At 32.1% G+C, this 10,686-nt stretch overlaps 1 protein-coding gene across 1 annotated transcript; it reads left to right on the top strand.

Annotated features, from left to right (window-relative positions):
• The first annotated feature begins 3,106 nt into the window (after positions 1-3,106).
• Positions 3,107-5,900, top strand: LOC110635830 (NADH dehydrogenase [ubiquinone] iron-sulfur protein 5-B). Its single transcript, XM_021785316.2, has 2 exons — positions 3,107-3,361; positions 5,654-5,900. Exons 1-2 carry the CDS (start codon positions 3,212-3,214, stop codon positions 5,756-5,758), a joined length of 255 nt encoding a protein of 84 aa, XP_021641008.1. The 5' UTR covers positions 3,107-3,211; the 3' UTR covers positions 5,759-5,900.
• The last annotated feature ends 4,786 nt before the right edge of the window (positions 5,901-10,686 follow it).

The following is a 10,686-nucleotide window of genomic DNA, read 5'->3' as shown; positions in this document are numbered from 1 at the left end:
TTGAAGAGAGAGAAAGAGGATAGAGAAAGTTGAGGCAGTGAACTTTCTGACCATTTTCCCGGCGATCCGATCGTCGGATCAAAAATCCGAGACCACTGATGGACTTAGGACGGCGAAATCTTCGAGATAGGATTGGTCCTGCTCCGATCGGACACCGTTTGAAAAAGGCGATAATCGGACAATCCAAATCGCTTGGTGAGATTTTTGAATTTTTTTTCGATTCCCAAAAATTTAAAAATAATTTTATGATAATTATTAACAAAATTTGGAATTAATTTAAGTGCAATTGGATCGAGGATAACTCACTAGCGCCGGGACCGCATTTTCAGCCAGATTCGGCTGCCCGGCAGCCGGTCTCAGAACGTAGTCCATATTAAGTCAAACCTAACATTTTCAGACATTCCAGACGGGTTCCAGGTGTCAGATTTGGCATAGGTAAACCCGAACTCCAAGTTGCTCATTTTCAGCTAATACTGATTTAGAATAAAAATTCATAAAATATTTGTGGGTGATTATAAAATTGTAATTCTTTTTGCAATAGTCTTATAACCCTATTAAGGACTGCGAGGAAAAATTTTATAATTTTTATAGCTCATTTGGGTAGTTTTTGCAAAAGTGTTAGTTTTAGGGACTAAATGGTAATTTTCTAAATTATGGTTGTTGACTGTTTGGGTGGGGCCAGGAGGGGCTTTGTGATGTGATTGAGTTGTGATTGTGTGATTTGTGGATTTAGAAGTGTTATTTAAATCTTTTTTGTAAGTTGGGTAGGTCTTAAGTGTAGGAGAGACTCTGCCGGATTTTCGGGATGAATTAGGTTGTCTATTATCTCTTTAGAGTTTTATTTTGACTTAGTACTAATAAATTTATAATATAATTATTTAGGTGATCGAGGTCAACTATTTTCCTCCATCCAGCGGCCACAATAATCCTTAATGTACTGTGAGTAAAATATTAATTTTAATTATAATTTTAATATTATTATATATTCAAGCATGCCCATACATCACTGATAAATATATATCTATATAGTTAAACACTAGGCACGTTTTATATTGCATTCATAATTGATGAAGTGCTATGGATATTATTTGTGGTAATTTGGAGCAGTGTGCTTGCATTGGCAGCGTGTGGTATAGTATTGGATATGGACAAGACGGGTAGATACGGCTTGAGAGACACTCGCTAGGACCCAGTCCTTATGGGTGAGTCGGGGTAAACACGGCTTGAGAGACACTCGTTGGGACTCCGCATTTGGTTTATTAAGCGAAAGTCTGGCTTGAGAGACACTCGCCGGCAGATGTTGGATTAAGAGAGAGTGCTCTAAATTGTCTTTTTACTATATGATTTATATGAAAATTATGATGATGTTGCATTTCATTCCTTATGATGCATTAGCTATAGATAACTATAGAAATTGTGGTTAGAATTAGTATTTTACTCGAGACCTTTTTTCCTCACAAAGTTATGAAAAAATTACTTAATCAGATATTATTATCTAAATTTGAAATTTAGAACTCCGCATGTGTTAGCAATAGTATATACCCTATTAGGAATTGTGTTAATTTAAATTATTGAGGTTAATAAATCGAGATTTGTATGATACTTAAATAATTTGTAAATGATGTAATCGAGTTTAGCTGGGCTCCCCTAATTTGAGTTTCTGATAATTATTGAGTTAAGTTAGCTCGGAATAAAATTATAATATTTTAATTTAAATTATTTTTATATGTATGTTGGGCCTAAATTATAGGTCTGGTCATGGGTTTAGGAACAGTAAAGCTTACTACGAGCCTCGGAGACTTTATACCGGCGTAGATCCTAGTGCCGATTCGGCTCGTAGGTTTGGTCATGACAAAATTAATATATTATATTATTAAAATAAATAGATAATTATTAATTTATTATATTATATTATTTATTTTACTATTAAAATAAGAAAATAATTAAATTATGTAAAAAAATTAAATAACTTTAAAATTATAGATAAAATAATAAAATAATTATTATTGTTAATAAAGAAAAAAACATAAAATTAATTTTAAGTTTTTCGATATAAATAAATATCTTATATTTTATGTTATTAATAAAAATTATTTTAACAAAGTTGAAATGTGTTAATTAAAATGTTAAAATTATAAATAAAAAATATAAAAGCATTAATAATATTAATTTTTGAGTTAAACGAAAAAGGATAATATTGTTAAAATAAAAAAAAATCAAATCAGCTATCAGCCGATGAAAAATAACTCTAAAAATAAAGTTGATATAAACTGCAGCTGATGGGTACATATCAGTTATATATCAGCTATCAACTTTATTTTTTAAAACTTATAAAATACTTTAATTCAACTGTTTTAGTATCTATCAGATATTAGCTGCACCTAATAAGTGAATCAAATACCATCTTTCTCTCTTTGGCTAGAAGAAATGGGGAGAGTGGCAATGAGTGATAGATGTGGAGAAGAAATAATGTTTTTTTTTTTTTAATTTTACTTGATTATTAACTATAATTTAAAAGGTATATTTATATTTTTCACAATTTATTAATTACAAAATAGATGAAAGGACTTTCAATTTAATAGAAGTATAAGCCATGACTAAATAATTTAATTTCTAAAATTTAAGGATTAAATTATTATTAGTGATAAAAATCTATGGACCAAATACTACATTTTCCTTTAATTAATTAGAACTTAAAAGAATTTTTATGAGATCTTTTATTCAATTTTTTTTTGCTAATGCTGAAAAAATTTTATCAAGTTATTATTAAAATCATAAAGTTTTTGAGTTTTAATTTCAATCAAAATTAATTATAAAAAAATTAATTTTATACATTACATAAAATTATTTAAAGAATTAAAAATAAAATTACAATGAACTTGAATTCAATTAAAATCAAAATATTAAAAATCCAATCAAATCAAAAACTTAAAAATATTACATAATTAAATCAAAACCACAAAAAAATTGATTGAATTTGGATTTTATAGGCAGATCCTGAATGGGACTGAACCGCATCCGAACCCGTAACCGCAAGTTCATGGATAGCTCGTGCTGATTCCGGCATTTTGGCTTAGCAGCAGCTGCCAACGGGTATTCGCACCACAGTCTACTTCTAGGTGGCCAACAAAACTAAAACCACGGGGCAGCCGCCCACACTCATCGATATCGTTGAGCTTTGGCGAAGCTTGATAGCTAGAGCGAGCGGGAAATGGCGTCAGGCTGGGGGATCACAGGAAACAAGGGCAGATGCTATGATTTCTGGATTGACTTCAGCGAATGCATGTCTCGTTGCAGAGAGCCTAAGGACTGCGCACTCCTCCGCGAAGATTACCTTGAGTGCCTTCATCACTCTAAAGAGGTATCTCCTAGCTTTCACGCAATTTTCAATCGGTTCACTCAGCATTTAATTTGAACTAATTTGAGACCGAATGTTTTGGATTTTGTCAAAATTTAATCGATTGTCTGGTTCCGCTCATTTTTAGCTTCAGCTCTGATCTTTTCCAATCTGTTCTCCGTTGTTCCATATTCTATTTGACTACGTTGCGATGATTATCTTCTTACTTTAGATTATTATTGGATCTTGTCTAATTCTGACGATTTGATAAAACCCTATTTTGGAGTCAAAAGCTTCAATCCTCTTCCCCCTTTCCCCAACTAAACTGTAAAGACATGGTTAGTTTTGCTAGTCACTTTCTGGGTTTTTTTTTTTTTTTTTTTTATAATTTTAAAAGCGGGAATGCGTATCATCGATGAAATCATTAATGGAAGGAGAAATGTGGCATCCGAAGCATTGATGAAATTGTGGATGCATATGCTTAAAAAATTTGGTTGTGCTCGTTGTTTAGTAAGTTTCTCTGAGACTCAATCATTTCGTTTGGGCGAAATTACTCTAAATGTGTTGCATGTTAATGAGCTATTAGGTGATAACTCAAATTTGTGGAACTCCTTATTTGTAATTTGCTAGTTATTATTTATAGAGGGGAAATTGAAAAAGAATATAGTGATTATTGTTACTTTATAGTCCTGGCAATGCAATCCTATAAAGCATCCCAAGTCTCTTATGTGCTGAAATCTTTTTCAACTTGCTTAGACTCAGGTACATGTGTCAGATACAAATCCATAAGCAATGCAGGTGCTTTTTTCCCTATAAATTCTACTGGTTTTTAGCAGATTCTTCCAAGTGCTGATAGGTGATATCCAGTTCTTATCTGATAAATGTCTGATGTTGGTGTTGTTTGGGTTAAAATAAATAGTTTGAGCAACAGAGATAGAAGAATCCTAATGATACTTTCCACTCCTTCCCTCTTGTTGAAACTTGAGTCTTGAACTCCAATAACTATGTTACAACTTTATGTATTCAGATCAACCTTTCCCTGCAATTTTATCTGGTTGATTAATGTTTCCAATTCCCCTAGAATCTGTGTTTCACACATTTTGGTGGATGTCTTTTTGCACATTCCTATGTAATGGAAGGGGATTGGGTTGGGTTAGTAATTTTTGACTTGTTAGTTGCTTTACTTCAAAGTTGTTCCAACTGCAACAGTATTTTTATACTCATGATAAAGGAACCCCAATGAGCATATTCCTTGATTTATTCAGAGTGGGAATTTTATTTGACAAACAAATCCCAGCAAGCACATTCCTAGATTTATCTCTTGAGAGTGGGAATTTAGGCTGGACTAATTGGATGTTAATCATAGGTAACCCTTAACCTTTGGCAGCAAATTAATCATAAGCTGGGCTGAAGTAGATATCCAGGCTTTCTAAGGCTTAGACCTCTGCTCTATGAATTCTCCTTTTCTTTTATTGGAAACTAGTAAGTCCTAACACACCTTAATAGGGATTATTCTATTTACCTTCACTAGTCAAATCATCAAAATTCATATTACTTTCACATTAACTTGAATGCATAATTATGTATTTTTTAGTAAAGATTTTAAATATAAATTTGGTTGGATTGTCCTGCAGGGCCTCTAGACTTGGATTCTAATTTAATTCAATGATGGTATTCACCATTAATGAGAAATTATAATTCTATGGAGTTTGTGAATATTTGCAGTTAAGGGTATGCTACTAAGTAATCCTAAAAGTCTGTATAAAGAAGGGTTTTCAATAAACAAACTTGATTTGAAGTTGTAATTTACAAATGATACAATGTCTGCAATAACAACCAGATCTTCATGCCTATTATGTACGTAGGCTGCTTATTCATCAGTGTCATCTTTCACCGCTTGCTGTCATTATATTTTTTTTCATTAGTATTTCTCATGCAACGTTACTTATTAGTTATTACCTCTCTATATGGTGCCTGCAGTCTGCAAGTATCAAACTTGCTACATGATTTGTTGGGTGAACTGGATCAGTATATTTGGTGCTGTAGAATTGTGCTCATACATTACTGTTTCCTGTGTACTGTGATTTTATATGTACATTACATTTCTACACTTGTAATTCTTTATTTTACTCTGTGTCATGGCGCCTTACTGTTACTTGTCATATTTTATGTACCCTTGATCCTTAGATGATCTGGCATGTGAATTATCAGTATTGTATAAAATTGATCCATGCTTACATGGATGTAGTCAATTGGCCTTTGGTTTTCATTACCTGTATTGATTCCTTCTATAATCAATGCCAATGTTTATTGCAGTTTCAAAGAAGAAATCGTATTTACAAGGAGGAGCAGCGTAAAATACGTGCAGCTGCACGAAAGACCAAGGAGAGTGGGGATGGCATTGATAGCCATCATGCATAACCAATAATTGATTGTCTTTTGAAATTCTAGCAATAAAGAACATGCAAAGATGTATTTTCCATCCATCCGATATTCAAACTTTGTTCAAGTGATTATGTTTTTGTTAATTTCAGAATGGAGATGAGAATGTGGGTCTTTTTAATTTGTGCAATAACATGAAGTTCGACACTTCATAAAATTGATTTGCTAGGTAAATGCATCTGTTATCTCAAGTAATTAGCTCCTTGGAGATTGGACAGTGTTTTATTCTCATGTGCAAGAGCAAGAAGATTGGATGATTGAGGTTACTGACTGAGAATTCCTATCCCAGTCATTAGTTCTTGGTCTCAAGGCCTCTCTTTTCAATTGCAATGCAAGCGTATGTTCTTGTACTAAAAAAGTCTGCAGTATAGAGATTCTGACGTGTTATTGGTCATAATTTTTTACAGAAAGCTTCTTTTTTTTTTTTGTGTGTGAATTCATTTTCATTCCAGTTATATGTGCATGCACAAAAAGAGCTGTAAATGCTGGATAACATTCCTATATGAAATGAAAATATTAGAAATAGCTGGCACGGTATGTTCATTGTTTTTAGTTAGTGGTACCATAGTAAATGGTCTTTTCAGACAGAAGGCTGAAGGCCCTTTGGTTGGTCAACATCTTGAATGATTTGTTCATCATCCATTTCATTATTGTATGGGTTTCAAGTGTTACAAATGCTTTTGAATTACTGACTGTATTATGATGTCACCTTTAGGACCTGCGACCACCTGCTGTTTCCCTCATTGTGTTCAGTACATTATTCGCTATTCTTTTAGCTAGTAGCCAAAGTGGTAGAATTTCGCGAGATCTATAAAAGCATGAAGCTGGTTTTTCCCAATGTGATGTGAACCTGGAAATTTCAAGCTTAAGCTTTAACCATTATATATGGACTTATGGATGCTCAGTTTCAGTTCTGGTGCGTTCTAACTGAGAATTGAAACTAGAATTGGAACTAAATTTTTGATTTTTTTACTAATTGAAGCTAAACTTCAGTTTCAGTTTTCAATTTTAAACAATTTCAGTACTGTTCCGGTTTTAGTTTTAGTTTGAAATTTATTTCTAATTTAATTTCAAATATTGATTTTTATGCCTAAAATTATAATATTCTTGTGTTTAATTTAAAATAGAAAATACAATCCTAAATTTTTAATATGGAAATAATAATAATAATAATAATAATAATAATAATAATAATAATTTTAATAATAATAATAATAATAATAATAATAATAATTTTAATATTAAAAAATAAAAATAATAATACTAACATTAAAATAATAATATTAATATAGAAAAATATATTTTTCAATACAAATATTACATTATATTTTACATATTTCTTAATTATTTAGTATTTAACTAAAAGATACGTATATAATTAAGAGTTAAAAAGTACATTATGTAATTAACATGTGATTTAGTCATATTCTTTAAGATTATAAAATAATTTAATGTATTTAAGGCTAAAATTATTTTTAAAAAATAGAAAAATAAAAAATATTAATTATATGCATTTATAATTAATGATAAATTAAGTTATATATATATATATATATATATATATATATATATATATATATATATTACGATCTTAATTACATATAAATATACATAATTTTATTCAAATTATAAAAATATATCAAAAATCATAAAAAAAACATATGTATAAAATCGATTTTTTGATTTCATTCTGGTTTAATTTTGGTATGATTTTAGTTCGGTTCTTGATGAAGAACCAAAGCTGAACCAAAATAATAAATATAAGTTAAGTAGGTTTTTACAGTAACGATTTTTTTTTTCGATTTCGATATGATTCTTCGATTTGGTTTGGAACTCCTAAAAATCGTGCACACATGTAATGACCACACAAGGGTGAAAGTTAAAATTTTTTTTAAGATTTCCTCGACCTCATACCTATATACTTTTTTTCTTCTCTCGAAAGTTAATAGGTAATATTCAATAAAAAAAACAAGTTTAAGGACCAAATACGTCAGCATTCATGGCCATGCAACACATGGGTTTAGCAAGAAGAAATCAACATCTGCCAACTTAAGGCTCAAACCTATAAAAAGTAAACCTTAGTAGACATGGATCCTTACTTGAAAACCCTGACCCAATAACCATTTCATATTATGCCGCATAGCATAAGCCAAAGGATCGCCGCGAGAAAATGCCGCTTGTCTAGATTGACCATCATTGGGAGATATACTAATTAATTGAAGCTCTGCTAGGGAACCGTACTCGGCTTAAGAATGAGATGCCTGATGTAATGATTCCCTAGAATAGCAACCCGAAGAGAGACGGGAGGCAAGTTAAAAACCTAGAGAAGCACCGCTGTGAGATCTACAACCATCAAAAATGAAGGTAAAGCTCTAGCTATCTCACTCTCATCTAGGCTTTAAAGGACTAGTTGACCACTGAGTAGTATCCTAGAGTCCCCGAGAATGCCCATCCTCACCATAAAAAGGCAACCAACATTAAAGCACGCACAACATGGGGGAAAACCAACCTAAGAGTAAAACCTAACATTGAACAACATAATCACTGTCTTAAGCCTTCACTACTTAGTTTGGTCAAAGAGGACCAATGAAGGGCACAAAAATCCCTCATAATATACCCACGCCTTCGTGCAACTAAAACACCTTAAAGAATATAAACAACCCCACCCATAGAAGGGGAGGGAGAACTCAAGTATTAGTAGGAAGTGGAGAGCCATCCTTACGCGGAAGGGGTAGGAGGTGGCTGACAATCTCGATAAAGGTAAGAGACACGATACAGAGGTGAGAAAAAAAACTTGAGATAAATTTCTCTCTAAAATAAGTAGAAAGAGAGAATGTCGATTGAAAATGATTGTTAATTCATACTTGTCTAATACTCTTTATTTTATTATGAGGTTGACATAGATTTCAGAAGGAGCCATTTGGAACATGGAAGGACATAAATAATGGGCAAGAATATTTGGTCCATTAATGAATATATACAAAACACTCAAAAGAGTACATACAAAACACCTAAATGAATAATGTGCATGCAATCAAAACACCCAAAACAATATATACAACCCCACCTATAGGAGGGGAGGGAGAAGTCACGTATGAGAGGGGAATGGAGAGCCATAGATAATGGTTAACAATATCGATAGAGGAAATATACTTGAGACATAGGCGAGGAAAAAAGTGAGATAAATTTCTCTTTTTTTAACAAGTAGAGAGAGAAAAAGTTGGTTGAAGATGACTATTAATTCATACTTGTCTCGTAGAGAGTCATGTAGCTAACACTTAGTAAGTTATAAATTATTTAATAGTTACCCTATTAATACTATAATAAGTAGCCATTATTATAAGGTAATTTACAATATCTTAACATTGTAACACTGGCCATTTTTTGATGTCGGAATATTTGTTCTTTATGAAATGTTTTGGTGAAGATCGAAACTTCACTAACAAAAAAGTGTATGTGTATTTAAAATATTCAAAATATATTTAAGAATGAAAAATATTTTAAGAGTTTTATTCTTTAAAAAGTTTTAAAGTGGTTGTTTTACGCAAAAGAAACTTCGACAGCCGAAGGACAAGCTTTTATCAGCCGAAGTCCTTTTTATAGTTCAAATGCCCATTTGGGCATAACTAACTTTGGCAGCCAAAAGTTTGGCAATCAAAAGTCCCTTGACAGAGATGGTATACAAGGGAACTCAGTTCATATCCTAGTCATAACACGTAGGTTTTCTTTCCTTCCTCTTTCTCTCAACTTTGGGGCATACAATGAGCTATTTGAAGAGATTTCTTTGAGTTTTTAAAGATTCAAAGGTGGATTCTTCCATAAAAAGTGTGAAAGAGTAGGTTCAAATTTTGAATTTTTGGTTCTCTCACCCCCAAGCTCCAAGAAAAGATGTAACCTTCTTTTCTTCTTGATCTATGGGTAAATCTTAGAGAGTTAATGAGGAATTAGGTTTCTAAAGCTTTAATTTTACGAAAAGTTATTTCAAGTTAAGTTTACAAAAGTTTATGCTATGTTGGGTTGGGGAAAACCTAGGATTTGAGTTTTGATGAATGTATGTGAGTATTAAGTATGTTTTCTAGTTGTTCTAGGCCCTAGAGATGTGTCTATGTGATGGAATTGTATTTTGAAATTTTGAAATAAGTTTGGGTGTTAATGGGAGAATGGATCTGTAGGTTTTCGACTTGAGAATTTTAGAAATTCTCAGGTTTGGCTGCCAAAAGCTAAACAGTCAAAGCTTGCATTTTCTCAAAAAATCTAGAAACTTTCCAAGTTTGACATTCGAAGTCCCAGACTTCGACAGTCGCAGTGGCTACTGCCCAAAATGGGCACCTAACGTTCTAAGGTTTGGCAGCCGAAACCCAATGCTCCGGCAGCCAAATTGGTTTTGCCCACTTATGTTCTCCTTTGATTTCCTAATTTCATAATTTCTACGAGCCTATAATAGGATGTTTATATAATATATAGAGTTTTAAAGCCTTGTATAACACTTTAAGATCCAATTTTATAGGATCAAGATTGAGAGACTTAGAAGAGTAAGAATCCAATTATAGCTCCTGTTCGAGTAAAGAAGTTGATAGGCTACAAGAGGTGAGTAACTTTAATCTTAATAAAATGATACTATTTTCAGGTAATTAATGAGCATCCTCATGTATCATGTCATATTTATTTAGAATGTATGGATCTAAAACACGAAAATGTTGCATAATTGCATAAATAGCTGTTGGTGCATTGATGGATATTGGATGACCCATTACTCCCTCCATGTTATGTTTATGTAACATTACATATGTTATGAATCCATAAGTAAATTTTAAGGGGAGATCTTGACGTTGCCCTTTAAGGGAGATCTGATAGTTGCTCCTGGGTACATGACACAGGTTATGTTTAAGAGGAAAGTTTGGAGAGTT

Source organism: Hevea brasiliensis, chromosome 2 (assembly GCF_030052815.1).
Source record: "Hevea brasiliensis isolate MT/VB/25A 57/8 chromosome 2, ASM3005281v1, whole genome shotgun sequence".
NCBI lineage: Eukaryota > Viridiplantae > Streptophyta > Magnoliopsida > Malpighiales > Euphorbiaceae > Hevea > Hevea brasiliensis.
Note: the sequence above shows the minus strand (reverse complement) of the source record. Positions and strands in the feature narration are given on the sequence as shown.